Source organism: Nerophis lumbriciformis, linkage group LG25 (assembly GCF_033978685.3).
Source record: "Nerophis lumbriciformis linkage group LG25, RoL_Nlum_v2.1, whole genome shotgun sequence".
Lineage (NCBI taxonomy): Eukaryota > Metazoa > Chordata > Actinopteri > Syngnathiformes > Syngnathidae > Nerophis > Nerophis lumbriciformis.
Genome location: NC_084572.2, coordinates 22,776,803 through 22,799,302, shown reverse-complemented (window position 1 = coordinate 22,799,302; position 22,500 = coordinate 22,776,803). Strand labels below are relative to the sequence as shown.

General features: G+C 38.8%; 1 protein-coding gene across 1 annotated transcript in view; it reads right to left on the bottom strand.

Moving 5' to 3' along the window:
* Nucleotides 1-22,500, bottom strand: part of LOC133621686 (alpha-1,6-mannosylglycoprotein 6-beta-N-acetylglucosaminyltransferase B-like) — a 334,072-nt gene that overhangs the window by 15,770 nt on the left and 295,802 nt on the right. The window contains exons 10-11 of the mRNA XM_061983949.1: nucleotides 14,668-14,801; nucleotides 11,635-11,765 (exon numbers count right to left, since the gene is read on the bottom strand). Of these exons, the coding sequence (XP_061839933.1) occupies nucleotides 11,635-11,765; nucleotides 14,668-14,801 (265 nt within the window). The remainder of the gene's footprint in view (nucleotides 1-11,634; nucleotides 11,766-14,667; nucleotides 14,802-22,500) is intronic.

Sequence of the window (22,500 nt, the reverse complement as noted above, 5' to 3'; positions counted from 1 at the left end):
GTTTGTATGGAGGAAAAGCGGACGTGACGACAGGTTGTAGACAGTGCCTTTAAGGCACGCCCCCAATATTGTTGACCGGGTGGAAATCGGGAGAAATTCGGGAGAATGGTTGCCTCGGGAGATTTTCGGGAGGGGCACTGAAATTTGGGAGTCTCCCGGGAAAATCGGGAGGGTTGGCAAGTATGATATACATTGATGCGGTTATACATTTTTTTTTAGTTTCACTAAATAAGCGTTTATCACTTGCAGCAAAAGGAACACAAAACAGTTGACCTACATTTATTAAGTTCAGGAACATGTGTGTAAAATTGGAACATAGGTGCCCTAAAATAAAAGAGCTGGTCGGATCTCTCAGTGAGGTGGCTTGCAGTCAGCCACAATTTAGAACTGTCTTCATTACTTTATTTACAATAAATAAATCAATTATCTATTATTGACGTATACTCATCAATTTTGTAATCCTCCATGTCCGATGCATCTAAACATCTATTATTTCCTCCATTTCTAATTAGAAAGGAATCACAAAATATCCAGTAACAAACGTGTACGCATCATTCAACTTACTGTGTCATGAGCTTAACTTAACTATCGTGTCGTCGCCAAAAAAAACCCAAAATGCCACTCCACTTTAATCTAAAAACAGCCATTCCAAGCGGTTAACAATAAATAGGTCACTCTTATTCATGTCGACAATAATTTCACTTGATCAAACATTTTCTAACACGCCACACTGCGAAATAATAAAAGTATGTATTAGAGATGTCCGATAATGGCTTTTTTGCCGATATCCAATATTCCGATATTGTCCAACTCTTAATTACCGATTCCGATATCAACCGATACTGATATATACAGTCGTGGAATTAACACATTATTATGCCTAATTTTGTTGTGATGCCCCGCTGGATGCATTAAACAATGTAACAAGGTTTTCCAAAATAAATCAACTCAAGTTATGGAAAAAAATGCCAACATGGCACTGCCATATTTAAGTGCATTATTTTTTTTAACATCCCTCAAAATAGCAGCTTGGAATTTGGGACATGCTCTCCCTGAGAGAGCATGAGGAGGTTGAGGTGGGCGGGGTTGGGGCGGGTAGCGAGGGGTGTATATTGTAGTGTCCCGGAAGAGTTAGTGCTGCAAGGGTTCTGGGTATTTGTTCTGTTGTGTTACGGTACGGATGTTCTCCCGAAATGTGTTTGTCATTCTTGTTTGGTGTGGGTTCACAGTGTGGCGCATATTTGTAACAGTGTTAAAGTTGTTTATACGGCCACCCTCAGTGTGACCTGTATGGCTGTTGACCAAGTGTGTGTGAAAAGCCGGCGATATTATGTGATTGGGCCGGCACGCAAAGGCAGTGCCTTTAAGGTTAATTGACGCTCTGTACTTCTCCCTACGTCCGTGTACCACTCCGTAAAGCGGCGTTTGAAAAAGTCATACATTTTACTTTTCGAAACCGATACCGATCCTTTCTGATATTACATTTTAAAGCATTTATCGGCCGATAATATCGGCAGTCCGATATTATCGGACATCTCTAGTATGTATGATTTGTGCTGATATTGTATCGAATCAAAATAAGCATCGGCCAATGGACAAGGTTCCAATATCGGGTATGGAATCGAAAGTGAAAAAGTTGTATCGGGACACTCCTAGTAATATGTTTGGTCATACTTTCTAATCTAATAGCATGAGTAAGTGTGCAGGGTTTTGTGACTTTTGATGTTTATGAAGCCATCAAAAGTGACGCCAGACGCCCATTATTCTGCATGAGTGTAAAGTGTGCGGATGCAGATTTGACTGTCACCAAGACCACGGGGAGACAAGGACTGACAGACACATAATCAATCAAGTTATGATAAGTTGTGTCGTGATACCAAGGCAGGCTGTAAAAACTGAAAATTACTTTTTCAGGAAAAAAACTATTTCCATGGTTTAAAATTCCTGTTTTTGTAAGGACCCGATTCACCCCCAAAACACTGACTACCTAGTGAATAGCTTGTTGCCCTTTTCAAAGCACTTAATTAACTTGATGGGAGTTTACAGCACAAAAACCAGCAATATCTCTGCACAACACTTTTGACCTGACTAATTGTGACTTGTCCTTGCGCAGAGCTGCGCCTTTGTTTCCTTCTTTACTATTCCAACACTTTCCAAGAATGCGATGTGTTTGAAAGAGCACAAAACATTTAAAAGACGAGGCTGAAAATAAATTTGCTGTAATTAATAAAAACTAAATTAATGGACTCCAGTTTAGTGTATGCACTAAAAACTCATTTTAGATCGGGGGCCACATGGAGAAAAATCGACTCCCAAGTGGGCCGGTCTGGTAAAATCACGGCACGATAACTTAAAAATAAAGACAACTTCAGATTGTTTTCTTTGTTTAAAAATAGAACACGTATATTCTGAAATTGTACTGAAATTTTTTACAATTACCTTTTGCGGTTCATAGAATATATACTTTATTTGTCGTTATTTATATTTTCTGAATAAATGATGTGATAATAATCATCAGTCAACTCATTGGTGTTAATTTTCAATCTATCAAGATAAAAAAATTCTATCAAAATCAAATTAAAGTATGTTATTTATGTAGTTTGATCATTTTCCTCGACTGATGTACTAACGTCATGTGGTTTATTTTGTACATATGTAGCATCATCTACAAAGACACAAGGACACATTTAGAACAGCAGTTTCTTTCATTAAAGGGGAACATTATCACAATTTCAGAAGGGTTAAAACCATTAAAAATCAGTTCCCAGTGGCTTATTTTATTTTCCGAAGTTTTTTTCAAAATTTTACTCATCACGCAATATCCCTAAAAAAAGCTTCAAAGTGCCTGATTTTATCCATCGTTATAAACACCCGTCCATTTTCCTGTGACGTCACATAGTGAAGCCAACACAAACAAACATGGCGGAAAGAACAGCAAGCTATAGCGACATTAGCTCGGATTCAGACTCAGATTTCAGCGGCTTAAGCGATTCAACAGATTACGCATGTATTGAAACGGATGGTTGTAGTGTGGAAGCAGGTAGCGAAAACGAAATTGAAGAAGAAACTGAAGCTATTGAGCCATATCGGTTTGAACCGTATGCAAGCGAAACCGACGAAAACGACACGACAGCCAGCGACACGGGAGAAAGCGAGGGCGAATTCGGCGATCGCCTTCTAACCAACGATTGGTATGTGTTTGTTTGGCATTAAAGGAAACTAACAACTATGAACTAGGTTTACAGCATATGAAATACATTTGGCAACAACATGCACTTTGAGAGTGCAGACAGCCCAGTTTTCATCAATTAATATATTCTGTAGACATACCCTCATCCGCTCTCTTTTCCTGAAAGCTGATCTGTCCAGTCCAGTTGGAAATGCATCTGCTTTGAGTGTCGCAGGATATCCACACATTCTTGCCATCTCTGTCGTAGCATAGCTTTCGTCGGTAAAGTGTGCGGAACAAACGTCCAATTTCTTGCCACTTTCGCATCTTTGGGCCACTGGTCCAACTTGAATCCGTCCCTGTTCGTGTTGTTACACCCTCCGACAACACACCGACGAGGCATGATGTCTCCAAGGTGCGGAAAACAGTCGAAAAAACGGAAAATAACAAAGCTGATTTGACTCGGTGTTTGTAATGTGTTTGAGAAAATGGCGGATTGCTTCCCGATGTGACGTCATCGCTCCGAGAGCGAATAATAGAAAGACGTTTAATTGGCCAAAATTCACCCATTTAGAGTTCGAAAACGGTTAAAAAAATATATGGTCTTTTTTCTGCAACATCAAGGTATATATTGACGCTTACATAGGTCTGGTGATAATGTTCTCCTTTAAAAAAATTCAGGTTAATTTTTATACTTGGCAAACTCATCCCGCGGCCCGGATAAAACCTCTTCGCTGGCCTGATCCGGCCCTCGGGCCGTACGTTTGACACCAGTGATTCTTGCTAAGGAGCTCACTGCATCCTTTCACCAGCACTACGATCCCCCCAGACAGTTAATTCCGCCCCCCTGCTGTATAACTACAGGCAGGAGCTATCGATCAGTTTCTCTGTGGGGATTTTCCCCGCCAGTAAGAGATTAGTGTAAGTATATATACAATGTGAACTACCTAAGCACTATATTATATTTTCTAGCAGCATTGGTGTCACTGTGTCTCCTCGATAAACGACATTTACACCACAATCATGCAAGCATGCAATAGAAACGACAAAGCACAACACAAAACAAATCACATTTAACCACAATTTTCTGAGTGGTTAGGGCTTTATCATTTAAAAGTAGTCAAATATGTTTCTCAGTAGATATATGTAATTCAATAACTATGACGGGGGTCAGCAACCGGCGGCTCTCGAGCCGCATGCGGCTCTTTAGCGCCACCCTAGTGGCTCCCAGGAGCATTTTTAAAAAAAGGATTGAAAATGGAAAAAGATGGGGGGAAACATATTTTTGTGTTTTAGTATGGTTTTTGTTTGAGGACAACATGACACAAACCTTCCCAATTGTTAGAAAGCCCACTGTTTAATATGTTTAATATGACTATTTGGTGAACATCGTTTTGTTCTACTAATTTCGGCGGTTCTTGAACTCGCCATAGTGTGGACTGTGACGCAACAGTTTGTTTACATATAAAATATTCCACTCCTTCGTTGTCTCATTTTGTCCACCAAAAGTTTTATGCTGTGTGTGAATGCACAAAGGAGAGCTTTGTTGATGTTATTGACTTGTTGGAGTTCTAATCAGGCTATTTAGGCTAGCTGTATGTATATATTGCATCATTAGGCCTCATTTGTAGGTATATTTGAGCTCATTTAATACCCTTGTATCCTCTTTGTATATAATTTAGTTTTGCATGTCTCATGACACATTATCTGTATGTAATATTGGCTGCATTTCAGATACCGGTAGTTGTTTGTGTGCCATGTTGTTCCAGACCACAGCAAACGTTACCTAGCTTGCCAAAGAATGTAATAAATATATCAAAAGAAGACAGCCTGCAGTTTCCTTTAACTTGGACACACACATCTATACCTTTGGCCATTAAAAGCCAGTAATTTCCAGGAGTTATCTCACCTTCTGAGTAACCTCTCAATTTTTAATGGTTTCTAATGTTGTAAAAATGTGTAGAATAAATATTACATTTCAACATTTCTGTCAACGAAGATTTGCTTCAGCCTGCGACACATCATCATTTTGATAGTAGGCTGTTATACCTAATATAGTCACTTACGTCATGTGTTGCCTTCATTTTAAGACTTATAGACAGCTTTTCATTTTTTGCGGCTCCAGACAGATTTGTTTTTTGTATTTTTGGCCCAATATGGCTCTTTCAACGTTTTGGGTTGCCGACCCCTGACCTAAGAGAACAGGTTCTTGCATAATAGCGAGGTACAAATAGTACGTTAAGAGAAGCCCTTAAAAATGCCTATTTTTTACACTTTAGGGATTCTGCACTTTTTGGGGGGGAATTTTGCCTATTATTCATTATCCTTATGAGAAACAAGAACAGATGTTTTAAAAAAAAAAAAACATTCTAACTTGTAAATACATGTAAATAAAAGTGAGGTAACAATGGAGAGTCACTGGATCACAGAGAGGTAACTAGTTTATGTTGCTATATAGCAGTGTTTTTCAACTAGTGTGCCGTGGGATACAGTCTGGTGTGCCGTGAGAGATTATCTAATTTCACCTATTTGGGTAAAAAATATTTTTTGCAAACCAGTAATTATAGTCTGCAAATGATGTGTTGTTGTTGAGTGTCGGTGTTGTCTAGAACTCGGCAGAGTAACCGTGTAATACTCTTCCATATCAGTAGGTGGCAGCCGGTAGCTAATTGCTTTGTAGATGTCGGAAACAGCGGGAGGCAGCATGCAGGTAAAAAGGTGTCTAATGCTTAAACCAAAAATAAAGAAAAGGTGAGTGCCCCTAAGAAAAGGCATTGAAGCTGAGGGAAGGCTATGCAGAACGAAACTAAAACAGCTACAAAGTAAACAAAAACAGAATGCTGGACGACAGCAAAGACTTACTGTGGAGCAAAGACGGCGTCCACAATGTACATCCGAACATGACATGACAATCAACAATGTCCCCACAAAGAAGGATAAAAACAACTGAAATATTCTTGATTGCTAAAACAAAGTAGATGCGGGAAATATCGCTCAAAGGAAGACATTAAACTGCTACAGGAAAATACCCCAAAAGAGAGAAAAATCCACCAAAATAGGAGCGCAAGACAAGAAGTAAAACACTACACACAGGAAAACAGCAAAATACTCAAAATAAGTCATGGCGTGATGTGACAGGTGGTGACAGTACACCTACTTTGAGACAAGAGCTAAAGTGATGCATGCTTGGTTATGGTTTAAATCCATATCCAACAATTGCAACGACTTTTTACTGTCAACTGAGTTTAGTTTTTTAATGATTTCTGCTGGTGGTGTGCCTCCGGATTTTTTCAACGCAAAAAATGTGCCTTGGCTCAAAAAAGGTTGAAAAATACTACTTTATAGACATCAATGAACTGATGCATCGCCTGTTAGTTAGTGAAAGTCGATTCTAGATTATAAATCATGCATCCCACCTGGATAGAAGAAGGTTGTAGCCATAAACCGAGAAGTTGGTCAACTTTGACAACCAACTCAGACCCGGAGATCGCAAGAAAAACCCACTCAAAGACGATCATTTGGCAGCCAACTTTTTTTTTTTTACCCTTTGCAAGGACTATGATTAATTCTTCATCGAAACGGGAAGATATGAACATCCCATCAGTGGGTATCCCAGTGAGAGCAGACATTGTGTAAGGGCCTGGGTTACTAAAAGTTTGCATGTACTAAAACACGTGCAAACCTGATACTGGGTGTGTGTGTGTGTGTGTGTGTGCGCGTGCGGGCGTTTTCTTCTTTTTTTTTTTTTTTCCAGACAGCACTTTGTGTTTGCCACTTACCTGTGTATGAAAAGTAAGGGTGTAAAAAAATCTATTTTGTAACAATTCTTAATCGGTTAAAAATAGAGATGTCTGATAATATCGGGCTGCCGATATTATCGGACGATAAATGCTTTAAAATGTAATATCGGAAATGATCGGTATCGGTTTCAAAAAGTAAAATGTATGACTTTTTTAAACGCTGCTGTACGGAGTGGTACACGGACGTAGGGAGAAGTACAGAGCGCCAATAAACCTTAAAGGCACTGCCTTTGAGTGACGGCCCAGCCACATAATATCTAAGTGAATGGTCAACAGCCATACAGGTCACACTGAGGGTGGCCGTATAAACAACTTTAACACTGTTACAAATATGCGCCACACTGTGAACCCACACCAAACAAGAATGACAAACCCATTTCGGGAGAACATCCGCACCGTAACACAACATAAACACAACAGAAAAAATACCCAGAACCCCTTGCAGCACTAGCTCTTTAGGGACGCTACAATATACACCCCCCGCTGACTTCAATAATAAATATGGCTGTGCCATGTTGGCATTTTTTTCTATAACTTGAGTTGATTTATTTTGGAAAACCTTGTTACATTGTTTAATGCATCCAGCCGGGCATCACAACAAAATTAGACATAATAATGTGTTAATTCCACGACTGTATATATCAGCATCGGTTGATATCGGAATCGGTAATTAAGAGTTGGAAAATCTCGGAATATCGGATATCAGCAAAAAAGCCATTATCGGACATCTCTAGTTAAAAACAATCTAAAATGTATTAAAAATAATTTGCATGTGAATTGGCACTTGCATTGCAAATCATATTGTTGATGTCGATTTACTTTAGAAACGAGAAGTGTTGTTGCCTTATTTGTATTTGACTTTATTAAATGTTTGGGTAGATTTTTATTAAACAAAACCACCACAGTTGTTTATATATTTTATGGAGGCACCCAATGTTATTAAAAAGTTTAGATTTTGAATCGAGAATCGATTCTGAATTGAATCGTTACCCCCAAGAATCGAATCGAATTATGCGGTGGCCAAAAATTCACAGCCCTAATGAAAAGTGCTATATAGATACTGTTTGATTTGATAAGATTTGTTGTTGAATTTCTAAGCTGGACAATACCAAAGTTGATTGTAGAAGGAATGTGTCTGTTGCCTCATCTTGCACTGACATCACCTTGTTTGTAGAGTATGTATGCTGTGTTATTATTCTGTACATTTTAGGACTTGACAAGTATCTATACATTATTACCGACTTGGGGTGAATAAAACATGTTTGGAGAAAACATTTTTTTTCAAAAAAATCTGTGAATTTGCTGGGATCTGCTGTACATACAGAAAAACTATGGAACAAATATATAAAACTCATTTATCAGCAGGACTGTATTCATGCATGGATCGTTATAAAACAACAACAATGTACAGTATATCATTAAAAAAAAAAAGTCTTACCTGAAGCTTGTGTGGAAAAAGATGCATTGTGAGAAAGGGGCAAAACAACATAAAATTGACATTGTTAAATTTGATATGTATCAAGAAAAGATCGTAGTAACCCAGACATTTTCATGACTATAAAGCATTTCTCTCTTATTTGTTGGTGTTCCTTCTCAAGGGTAGCTAACAATACATCTATCCATTTTCTACCGCTTGTCCCTTTTGGCGTTGCAGGGGGTGCTAGAGCCTATATGGAGAACATATATACAGATAGACAACATTCACATTCACACACTAGGGCAGTGGTTCTTAACCTGGGTTCGATCGAACTAGGGCAGGGGTTGGCAACCCGCAGCTCCGGAGCCGCATGCGGCTCTTTGATCACACTGATGCGGCTCAGCTGCATACTTGCCGATCCCCCCGATTTTCCCGGGAGACTTCCGGATTTCAGTGCCTCTCGCTGAAAACCCTCGGGATTAAAATTCTCCGATTTTCACCCTTAGAATAATAATAAGGGCGTGCCATGATGGTACAGCATTTAACACCCTCTACAATCTGTACCAACAGCGTGCCAGCCTAGCCTTTTGTTATTTGCATCTTCTGCTTGCACACGTAAGTGACAGCAAGGCATACTTGGTCAACAGCCACACAGGTTACACTGACGGTGGCCAAATAAAACAACTTTAACACTCTTACTAATAATGCGCCACACTTTGAACCAAAACCAAACAAGAATGACAAACACATTTCGGGAGAACATCTGCACCTTAACACAACATAAACACAACAGAACAAATACCCAGAATCCCATGCAGCCCTGACTCTTCCGGGCTACATTATACACCCCTGCTACCACCAAACCCCGCCCCCACCCCAACCCTGCTCCCTTACACATCAACCCCCCCCATCTGTGCGTCGGTTGAGGTGGGCGGGGTGTATAATGTAGCCCGGAAGAGTTAGGGCTGCATGGGATTCTGGGTATTTGTTCTGTTGTGTTTATGTTGTGTTACGGTGCAGATGTTCTCCTGAAATGTGTTTGTCATTCTTGTTTGGTGTGGGTTCACAATGTGGCGCATTATTAGTAAGAGTGTTAAAGTATTTTATACCGCCACCGTCAGTGTAACCTGTGTGGTTGTTGACCAAGTATGCCTTGCTGTCAGTGAAGTGAGTAAGCAGAAGCCCCCATACAACGTGTGGCTGAGCCGGCACGCGGGCGCGCACTGCCGTGCCATCACAGCACGTATTAGGGAATAGTTGCCCTGGAATTCGTAGTCTGCCGTAAAAATCGGGAGGGTTGACAAGAATGACGCTGTCAAGCGCCATTCATATAAAACTCGCGGGCCGCAATAACATTAAATTTGCATATTAAGGTGCGGACCGCGTGTCTGAGACCCCTGGTTTATACATGGCACAAAGGGAAAAAAAAAACTTTGTATGCAGTGTTATTTCATTTTGAAATTCAAAAGATTTTTGTGGCTCCCATTGTTTTCTTTAATTTGTGAAACTGGTCAAAATGGCTCTTTGACTGGTAAAGGTTGCCAACCCCTGAACTAGGGGTTTGATGAGTCGGCCTCAGGGGTTCGGCAGAGCCTCCGCCGCAGCGGTCAAGACACACCAGACTCATGAATTGATTAACGTGGATCCCGACTTAATTAAACAAGTTGAAAAACTTATTCGGGTGTTAACATTTAGTGGTCAATTGTACGGAATATGTACTGTACAATCTACTAATAAAAGTTTCATTCAATCAATCAATCGTGTAAATAAAAATGTCTCCCTATCGGCATATCTGTACTGTAAAGTTAACATTTGAATGACAATAAAAAGGAAGTCTAAGTATTATGGAAACCTCCAGACAATGTTCCCTCTAATTTTCCATCTGATTTGCAAGTGTGTAATTTGTTGTGAGTTCATGCACCGTGTTGGTTTTGTTCTTTGAACAAGGTGATGTTCATGCACGGTTCATTTTGTGCACTAGTAAAAAAAAACATATAACTTTGTCTTGAATTTGAAAAAAAAAAAAAAAAAACATTTTATTTTGATGCGACTTTAAGGTTTTACTACTTACGTATAAAATACTACACGGTCTAGCTCCAGCCTATCTTGTCGATTGTATTGTGCCATATGTCCCGGCAAGAAATCTGCGTTCAAAGAACTCCGGCTTATTAGTGATTCCCAGAGCCCAGAAAAAGTCTGCGGGCTATAGAGCGTTTTCTATTCGGGCTCCAGTACTATGGAATGTCCTCCCGGTAACAATTAGAGATGCTACCTCAGTAGAAGCATTTAAGTCCCATCTTAAAACTCATTTGTATACTCTAGCCTTTAAATAGACCCCCCTTTTAGACCAGTTGATCTGCCGTTTCTTTTCTTTTCTCCTCTGCTCCCCCCTATCCCTTGTGGAGGGGGAGACACAGGTTCGGTGGCCATGGATGAAGTGCTGGTTGTCCAGAGTCGAGACCCGGAGTGGACCGCTCGCCTGTGTATCGGTTGGGAATATCTCTGCGCTGCTGACTCGTCTCCGCTCGGGATGGTGTCCTGCTAGCCCCACTATGGACTGGATTCTTACTATTATGTTGGATCCGCTATGGACTGGACTCTCACAATATTATGTCAGACCCACTCGACATCCATTGCATTCGGACTCCCCTAGAAGGGGGGGGGGGGTTACCCACATATGCGGTCCTCTCCAAGGTTTCTCATAGTCATTCACATCGACGTCCCACTGGGGTGAGTTTTTCCTTGCCCTTATGTTGGCTCTGTACCGAGGATGTCGTTGTGGCTTGTGCAGCCCTTTGAGACACTTGTGATTTAGGGCTATATAAATAAACATTGATTGATTGATTATTTTTCACTAAAGGGTTCGGTGAATGTGCATATGAAACTGGTGGGGTTCGGTACCTCCAACAAGGTTAAGAACCACTGACTTGGGCCAATTTAGTGTTGCCAATCAACCTATCCCGAGGTGCATGTTTTTGGAGGTGGGAGGAAGCCGGAGTACACGGAGGGAACCCACGCAGTCACGGGGAGAACATGCAAACTCCACACAGAAAGATCCCGAGCCCGGGATTGAACGCAGGACTACTCGGGACCTTCGTATTGTGAGGCACATGCCCTAACCCCTAATCCACCAACAATACAACAAGACAGATTTTCCAGGAGAGTAGTGGTTTGTTTGTGTCATGTCTGCTGGATTCAAAGAGCAGCTTGTGTTGTTTAATGCATCACTAATTGGGTTTTATTTTTACCTTCCACATGCTGGTTTCCTTCCCATACACCACTGCCATGTTATTGACTTTGTTCTGCTGGATGCTCCTCTTTGCGGTGTCATTCAGCTCCTCCAACACAAAGCCCATGAAGGAATTGTCTGGCGTGTGAGCTAAACGGGAGACAAAAAAAGGAGTGAGAGCGAGACAGTGGTGCTGCGGGTATACCTCACCCTGCTAATTCCTTCCTAAAGCTCCATTATAAATAGTCTTTGTCCATGAGCCAGCAACTGCCGGCTATGGATATACGGTGCAGTGAAGCGCGTGGGCTCAGTCGCAGTCGGCAGGTAGTCAAAGTGGAACATGGGCACCTACAGAAGACGCTGCCGCTGTAATGACGTTGCTGCAGATGACTGCTTTAGGACGGCGTTTAGAAGCGAGAGAGAGCGGAACAATGAAACGTCGCAAATATTTCAGTGAACATTCATAATACGTTCTTTGAAAAAAACATCAAACGGTATTGTGGTCGCTTGCAGAGACAGCTTGCTAACGGTGATGCAGCTGAAAATAGCAGCCCTTTAAAGCATTTAATAAGACAAAAGCACAGGCAGTCTACTGCGCGCCGCTCACATCAGTATATATATATATATATATATATATATATATATATATATATATATATATATATATCACTGTCACAAACCATCAGTAATGGTTTGTGACAGTGATATATAGATGAATATAAATCAGTGCTGTCAAACTATAACAGTAAATTACTCGTGTGCTACATTTTAATTCACTTAAAAAAAAAAAAGACCCCAATATTTTGACACAAATGAAATGTCATACTTTTTAAATGTTTTACTTGAATGCATCTCATTTGAAAACTGTTTTTTTTACACTGTAAAAAAAAAAAAGGCCGTCGATTTTAAGGTAAAAGTATTGGCAGCTCTGTTGCTAGAATTTTACTGTAAAATTTAAAGTGGTATCGTTTTTTCATTTGCAGTAAAGCACTGTTAAAAAAACCACCATAAAAAACAAAAAACGCGGTACCGTATTTTTCGGACTATAAGTCGCAGTTTTTTTCATAGTTTGGCCGGGGGTGCGACTTATACTCAAGAGCGACTTATGTGTGAAATTATTAACACATTACTGTACAATATCAAATATCATTATTAAGCTCATTCACGTAAGAGACTAGATGTATAAGATTTCATGGGATTTAGCGATTAGGATTGACAGATTGTTTGGTAAACGTATAGCATGTTCTATATGTTATAGTTATTTGAATGACTCTTACCATAATATGTTACGTTAACATACCAGGCACGTTCTCAGTTGGTTATTTATGCCTCATATAACGTACACTTATTCAGCCTGTTGTTCACTATTCTTTATTTATTTTAAATTGCCTTTCAAATGTCTATTCTTGGTGTTGGGTTTTATCAAATACATTTCCCCAAAAAATGCGACTTATACTCCAGTGCGACTTATATATATTTTTTTCCTTCTTTATTATGCATTTTCGGCCGGTGCGACTTATACTCCGGAGCGACTTATACTCCGAAAAATACGGTACTTTTATAGGTACAAGCTTACTTTGAAATAATAGGCCAGGGTGACTTGCAAATATGTACCGGTAAGAGTGTATTTAAACACAATGTTATAATAATGTGTTATTATGTTGGTTACATGACCAGATAATAAGAACAAATGCATTTAGCAAGAAAGATAAAGTGCTATATTGATGCGCATCAATTCCAAGCGTTCGCTGACCACATGAAAAAATGTGGCGGGCCAGTTTTGGCACAGGTGGTCTAGTCTAGAGCATCAAATTAGGACAGAGGTGTCAAACTAATTTTTGATCGGGGGCCACATGGAGTAAAATCTACTCCCAAGTAGGCCGGACTGGTAAAATCACGGCATGATAACTTAAAAATAAAGAAGTGAAGTGAATTATATTTATGTAGTGCTTTTCTCTAGTGACTCAAAGCGCTTTACATAGTGAAACCCAATATCTAAGTTACATTTAAACCAGTGTGGGTGGCACTGGGAGCAGGTGGGTAAAGTGTCTTGCCCAAGGACACAACAGCAGCGACTAGGATGGCGGAAACGGGAATCGAACCTGGAACCCTCAAGTTGCTGGCACGGCCACTCTACCAACCGAGCAATACCGCCCCAGACAAAGACAACTTCAGATTGTTTTCCTTGTTTAAAAATAGAACAAGCACATTCTGAAATTGTAACAATCATAATGTTGTTGTTTTTTACACTTACATGTTGCGGTTAATATTATTCTATCTTTATTTGGCGTTATTTATATTTTCTGAATAAATGATATGATAATGTTCATCAGTCAACTCATTGGTGTTAATTTTCAATCTATCAAGATAGAAAAATTATATCAAAATCCAATTACAGAATGTTATTTATGTAGTTTGCTCATTTTCCTCGACTGATGCACTAACATCATGTGGTTTATTTTGTACATATGTAGCATTATCTACAAAGATACAAAGAATTGCTATTGCGACATCTAGTGGACACATTTAGAACAGCAGTTTCTTACATTCAAAAATTTCAGGGACATTTTTATACTTAGCAAACTCATCCCGTGGGCCAGATCGTTTGACATCTCTGATTTAGGATCTGCATGGCAAAAATAAACTTACAAATGCAGACATTTTCAGAAATGTATTAAATCAATAACATTTTTGCAAAAAATCATGCAAAAAAAAAAAAAATTACTGCCAGTTCTTGGAGTACAATGGGAAAAATGTTTTGATTTATTTATAAAACATTAACTCCAGATTTTTGCGCACCCCACTTTTCGTATTATTTGGTGTTCCATTATAATGTTCGCCAAAACTTTTGCCCTGGTTTTCATATCCTACCTTGGCTATCGTGCAACCAAACATTGCTAGTCCGTTTACTTGTGTATTATCACACAGAATCGAGCGCCCAAACAAAGAACGCCACGTTATGTCAACTCAATACCTGTGCATTTTTTTTTGTGTGTGACTGCGACAGAAAAAAACACTGTCTTGTTTCCATATGTTTGATGAAGACCCTTACGGAACATGGTCATGTACTGCCTGGTGTTCAGGTTCCAGTAGCCCCAGTCGGTCCGGTAGCCGTGAAGAGTGGCGTACTCCTCGTGATTGTATGCTGGCTCTGTCCCAAATGTGTCGATCACACGAATGTGACATCTGTAAAGACACAGCACAGCCACTTAGGGAAAAAAATAAAAATAAAATCGCCTTGCAATTTCCACTTTTTATAAAACGGCTTCAGCTGCAAGATTCGGGACAGCAAAAGGGAAATTGCACACGGCCCTTCAAAAAAAACAGCCCACACCTGCAGGTTTAAATAAATAAAAGGTAAAAGCTGACAAACAAGTAGGATTAATGTCTACAAGTAGAAGAAAGCTAAGCACAGGTGATACATCAAGACGGCAACGATGATAAAACAACAACAAGAGAAGTAAAATCTGTTTAAAAGTAAGCGGCACAATAGGACATTGGCAGAGTGTGCGCACACACACACACACACACACACACACACACACACACACACACACACACACACACACACACACACACACACACACACACACACACACACACACACACACACACACACACACACACACACACACACACACACACACACACACACACACACGTGCACTATGCCCTTGTCTGAAGCAGTGAAGCAGATCTATCTTGCCTGTCTGTGAGCAAAGGGGGATTAAGAAGGGCTAAAGGTAGCATCCAATCCCTCATCTTGCCAATTTATTTCAGGCTTACTAAGAGAGCTTTAAATCCAAACTATAGTGATAGCGTATGCCATCAAATGTGTGCACAGTATGTTGGCACAAATCATTAAGTAAGGTGAATGCTCATACAGGTTTCAGGAGTTGAGTAAATATAAACAAGAAGACATGGGTCACTTGAAAATTGCATTGCATGCAAATAATTTGTCCTATTTTGTTGGAACTTCACTTTTCTGTAAACAATTGTACTTTTATGGTTATTGTGTAATCGTACATCAGCATAACTATTAAGGGTGTGGGAAAAAAATCGACTCGAATTCAAATCGCCATTCTCACGTTGTACGATTCAGTATCGATTCTCATTTTTCAAAAATCGATTTTTTATTTTATTTATTTATTTTATTTTTATCTTTTATTAATCAATCCAACAAAACAATACACAGCAATACCATAACAATGCAATCCAATACCAAAACCAAACCCGACCCAGCAACACTCAGAACTGCAATAAACAGAACAATTGAGAGGAGACACAAACACGACACAGAACAAACCAAAAGTAGTGAAACAAAAAATGAATATTATCAACAACAGTATCAATATTAGTAACAATTTCAACATAGCAGTGATTAAAAATCCCTCATTGACATTATCATTAGACATTTATATAAAAAAATAAAGTAAAAATGAACAATAGTGTCACGGTGGCTCACACTTGCATCGCATCTCATAAGCTTGACAACACACTGTGTCCAATATTTTTACAAAGATAAAATAAGTCATATTTTTGGTTCATTTAATAGTTAAAACAAATTTACATTATTGCAATCAGTTGATAAAACATTGTCCTTTACAAATCATAAAAACTTCTTACAAAAATCTACTCTGCTTGCATGTCAGCAGACTGGGGTAGATCCTGCTGAAATCCTATGTATTGAATGAATAGAAAATCCTTTTGAATCGGAAAAATGACGTTTTTGAATCGAGAATCCCGTTGAATCGAAAAAAATCTATTTATAATCGAATCGTGACCCCAAGAATCGATATTGAATCGAGTCGTGGGACACCCAAAGATTCGCAGCCCTAATAACTATTGTGTGTAATTAACGTGGAGCGGTTTTATTTTGAATATTGTGTTATTGTCATGTCCTGTAGGACACATGTGTGTATTCCAGGGGTGTCAAACGTACGGTCCGCGGGCCGGATCAGGCCCACAAACAGGTTTTATCCGACCAACGGGATGAGTTTTCCAAGTATAAAAAAGAGCCAAAATGTTTGAATGAAAGAAACTGCTGTTCTAAATGTGTCCACTAGATGTCGCAATAGCAATTCTTATTATCTTTGTAGATGATGCTACATATGTAAAAAACATGATTGAAGTGCACCAGTCGAGGAAAATGATCATACATAAATAACATCCTGTAATTTGATTTTGATCTTATTTTTTCATCTTGATAGATTGAAAATTAACACCAATGAGTTGACTGATGAACATTATCACATCATTTATTTAGAAAGTATAAATAACGACAAAAAAAGATAGAATACTATTAACCGCAACATGTAAGTGTAAAAAAAAACCCAACAACATTATGATTTGTACATTTCCAGAATGTGCTTGTTCTACTTTTAAACAAAGAAAACAATCTGAAGTTGTCTTTGTTTTTAAATTATCGTGTCGTGATTTTACCAAACAGGCCCACTTGGGAATAGATTTTTCTCCATGTGGCCCCCGATTTAAAATGAGTGTGACATCTCTGGTGTATTCCCTTCAGCCTTAATGTTGAACATGTATCAAAGCATTTTTGAAATGTTATATACCCCAGGAAGAATAGCTGCTGCCATTGCATCAGCTAATGGGGATCTTGATAAACAAACTATTAATTTTATTTGCAGGTCAAATATAGTGACTTTTTTAATTCAACAGAAAGGGGATGGCTATTATCAAACACTAACACAGTATCAGTGCACTAGCAATACAGGTAGTGAGTGTGCCATACTCTCGCTGAGGTGTCATTTAAAGTTAAGTTAAAGTTAAAGTACTACTGATAGTCACCCACACACTAGGTGTGGTGAAATTACCCTCTGCATTTGACCTATCCCCTTGTTCCACCTCCAGGTGAGGGGAGCAGTGAGCAGCAGCGGTGGCCAAACAATGATATGAATAGGATGTACATTTTTCATGCATTATACCTTAAATCGGAATACTTTATTTTGACATGCGCAGAACCGAACATAAACGGAAAGGTGTGTTATTATTTGTGCTATGGCGCCATCTTTTCGACGATTTCGCATCAGACTTCCACTGTTAACAAACATAGCTTTGTGCATTTCTGTTTGTCCGACATTATCACGGTATTTATTCAGTTCTTTCCTTTGGTTCACTACTTTTGTTTAACCTCTCTTTTTGAAATGGAGCTGTTCTGTGCTTGTTATTTATTATTATGAACAGGTTGCAGCGTGTCTTCGGGTTTCAACATTCTGTTTATGTGTTTGAGGCTAGCAGTTAGCACTTGGAGTAGTTGTAATGTTGTGAATAAAACAGCTCGTTAAGACGCCTACTGGATCCCTTCTTTTATTGTTACATCGACACATGACACTTTTGTTTCTCGTTTTAGAGCAACAAACTCAACAGGATATAACGCTACTTCTGTACATGTTGAATGGGGGAGACAGACATGAATCGCTTCATTTTGAGACTAATACATTTAGTCCCCCTCCACCACTAACTATATCGGACATCAAAGACTGTTAGAATAATTATGTGTAAGTTAGCACACAACTCTTATGCTTAAAGTCCGTTGCTATAGTTATTAGCTATTGTGCTCATGCTGTACTTTTTTTGTCTGTGCAAGGACAAAACTTGTTATCAGCTACGGCATATGAGGGGTTGCCTCGATATTTTGTTTGTCTTAGCCCACTAACTGCCAAGGACTTCAAGGACCTCAACGAAGATAAGACGACAGCACACAGTCGAAGCAGAGACAAGGCAATCACAAGGCCCCCAGCACATTCCGTCACGTATTGTGCGTACTGGAAGCTGCTTTGCATGAAATGTGTGGCAACTCCTTTTAGAGGCGGCCTCAGTGATGTAACCAGGGACCTCCCAAATAAATAGAGGACCACGTGGGACTGTTAGCTCAGAGCGTGAGATTGTAACTGAGAGTGCAATCCCGAACGTCTCTCCTCATTGAGCCAAATTGAACTCTGTCTCTGCATGATTCCTTGCTTCTTGTCTGTTTAATAGATGTCATCAGTGTTTGAACCTGACAAAAACATGCGCAGTAAGGATCATTTCAACCAGAATTTCGGAAGATGTGTTTTCATGCGCTACAATCTGAATGACTTTCGGCATAAACCACCCATCTCGATTGGAAAGAAACTTTGATCCGAACATGTGTGATCGGGTCACAATATTCCGGATGGCGTGTTTACATGAAGCATTTTTATTCCAGTTAGGCTTTTAACTAGACATGTCGATAAAGGCGTTAAAATGTAATATCGGAAATTATCGGTATCGTTTTTTTTTTATTATCGGTATCGTTTATTTTTTATTTTTTATTAAATCAACATAAAAAACACAAGATACACTTACAATTAGTGCACCAACCCAAAAAACCTCCCACCCCCGCTTACACTCATTCACACGAAAGGGTTGTTTCTTTCTGTTATTAATATTCTGGTTCCTACATTATATATCAATACTGTATTTTACGGAGTATAAGTCGCACCGGAGTATAAGTCGCACCTGCCGAAAATGCATAATAAAGAAGGAAAAAAACATATATAAGTCGCACTGGAGCCCGGCCAAACTATGAAAAAAACTGTGACTTATAGTCCGAAAAATAAGGTATATATCAATACAGTCTGCAAGGGATACAGTCCGTAAGTCGTGCTGCTGGTCCACTAATAGTACTAACCTTTAACAGTTAATTTTACTCATTTTCATTAATTACTAGTTTCTATGTAACTGTTTTTATATTGTTTTACTTTCTTTTTTATTCAAGAAAATGTTTTTAATTTATTTATCTTATTTTTATTTTATTAATTAAAAAAAAAAAAAAAGTACCTTATCTTCACCATACCCGGTTGTCCAAATTAGGCATAATAATGTGTTAATTCCACGACTGTATAGATCGGTTGATATCGGTATCGATTGATATCGGTATCGGTAATAAAAGGGTTTGACAATATCGGAATATTGGATATCGGCAAAAAGCTATTATCGGTCATCCCTACTTTTAACCCAATTAAATGTGTACCTACAGCTGCGTTAGTTAGCCAGCTTGTATGACGAGTGATTTTAAAATGGAAAAAACAACATTCTAAACATGGCTAATGTAGATTTCAGAAATAGCTTTGATATTTAATCCTTCATGAAATGTAGTAAATTATAGTGAAGTCTGTTAACTGCCAGTCTTACATAGTAGTTTACTCGCTACAGGCGGGTTAGCTAGCTCGTATGACGAGCGATTTTAAAATGAAAAAACAACATTCTAAACATGGCTAAGGTAAATTCAAAAAACAGATTTGATGTTTAATCCTTCATGAAATGTAGTAAATTGTAGTGATGTCTGTTTACTGCCAGTTTTGCATAGTAGTTTACTCGCTACAGGCGTGTTAGCCAGAGGTGTGGACTCGAGTCACATGACTTGGACTCGAGTCAGACTCGAATCATGAATTTGATGACTTTAGACTCGACTTGACAAAATGTAAAAAGACTTGCAACTCGACTTAACTTTAACATCAATGACTTGTGACTTCACTTGGACTTGAGCCTTTTGAATTGACATGACTTGACATGACTTGCTACTTTCCCCAAAACCCAAAGATGAAAAAGTTATTCGGGAGCGCTCCGTATTTTTCATTGTGTACTTGTCTATCAGCGTTGCGTGTGTCAGCTGGTGTGCTCTCAGTACAACAGCCAATCAAATTAGATCTACTTTGTTTTCATCACACAGCATTCATCCAATCAAATTGCAGGACAACCAACGAAGAAGACATGTCCAAACCACACGCCAGTGAACAAAAAATGATACCTAAAATAATTTTGTTTGGGTATAAAAATTACGAGGTGGTCAACACAAAACGGTTTGCAGTATGCAACACATGCGGTTCGAAAATTACTGATGGAGAGGCAACAACTTCCAACTTCGTCCGGCATTTGAAGTTGCAAAAAGAACGGTAAGTTTTGAATGTAAGATAACGTTTATTGGCTAAGTAACGTGACTTTTATCTGCTGTGTAGTTAAATCAGTGAGGCTGTAAACTCACTGCTAACGTTATAACGTTATTGCAAACACGGGAATCTGTTGCAGTTCACTACCTTATTCATACTTTTTGTTCAGTGATTTTTTTTAAGCAGGGTTACGTTAGTCAATATATCACACGTAACGTTAGACGGCGGTCAGCAGCACCGCGTATTTTAGCCACCTAAAAAAAGACAAAAATAGTCAAATAAAGGTCAGTTAAAATGTATACTATATTATGAATATGTGTACCGTTTTAGCTAGCTTTCTGACATACTGTTGGTTGTTTACCTCAGTGGTCCCCAACCACTGGGCCGCGGCCCGGTACTGGTCCGTGGATCGATTGGTATCGGGCCGCACAATAATTTTTTTTTTTTTCTTTCTTTTTTTAATTAAATCAACATAAAAAACACAAGATACACTTACAAGTAGTGCACCAACCCAAAACAACTCTCTCCCCCCTTTTGTTCTGGGCATTGAACATGAAGACTCTTCCTTCACTGTTCCGAGTGGCCATGAGAGTCTTGGCAGTGCCTGCCTCCAGTGCTCCAGTGGAGCGAGTTTTCAGCCATGGTGGCATCATACTACGCCCCCATCGTGCACAAATGACTGACAGACTCTTGGCTAATTTGGTCTTTTGCAAATGCAATGCAGCATAGGGCCCTGACATATAAAAAAATACAACTTTTTTGTTATGTTCACGTATATGTCATGTTTTTTCAATGTTAACACTTTTGTACAAATAAGTACATTTGCACTTTATTTTTCAATGTGTTTGTTCTGTAAAGGAATGAGTTAATGTTTAAAATGACTGGTTAATAGTGCTATTATAAAGTGCAATGTCAGCACAATTTTCTTTCCTGCAATTTAAAATGCACTTGTTTTAATAAATAAATACAGCGTTTGAAAAGCATACACAATCTGTGTTAATATATTAGTCTGTGGTTAAAAGGACTTGAAAGGACTCGAAACTCAAAATGCAGGATTTAGGACTTGACTTGAGACTTTCCAGTCTTGACTTTGGACTTGACTCGGGGCTTGCCTGTCTTGACTCGGACTTGAGGGCAAAGACTTGAGACTTACTTGTGACTTGCAAAACAATGACTTGGTCCCACCTCTGGTGTTAGCTATCTCGTATGACGACAGATTTTAAAAAGAAAAAACAACATTCTAAACATGGCTCATGTTAATTCAAAAATAGATTTGATGTTTAATCCTTCATGAAATGTAGTAAATTGTAGTGAAGTCTGTTTACTGCCAGTCTTACATAGTAGTTTACTCACGACAGGCGTTAGCTAGCTCATAAGAAGAGCGATTTAAAATGAAAAAACAACATTCTAAACATGGCTAATGGGAATTCTGAAAATAGCTTTGATGATTAATCCTTCATGAAATGTAGTGAATTATAGTGAAGTCTGTTTACTGCCAGTCTTACATAGTAGTTTACTCACTACAGGCGGGTTAGCTAGCTTGTATGACGAGCAATTTTTAAATGAAAAAACAACATTATAAACATGGCTAATGTTAATTCAAAAATAGATTTGATGTTTAATCCTTCATGAAATGTAGTAAATTGTTATTGAAGTCTGTTTACTGTCAGTCTTACATAGTAGTTTACTCGCTACAGGCGTTAGCTAGCTCATATCACGAGCGATTTTAAAATGAAAAAACAACATTCTAAACATGGCTAATGGGAATTCAGAAAATAGACTGAAATGAAATGTAGTACATTGTAGTGAAGCCTGTTTGTTGCTAGTCCGACATTGGAGTTTAACAGCGACAGCCGCGTTAACTAGCGATTTTAAAATAAAAACCTTCAAAACATGGCAATATTTACGTGGAGTAGCAAATTAGTAAATATCTTAAATGAGAAATATTTATAATT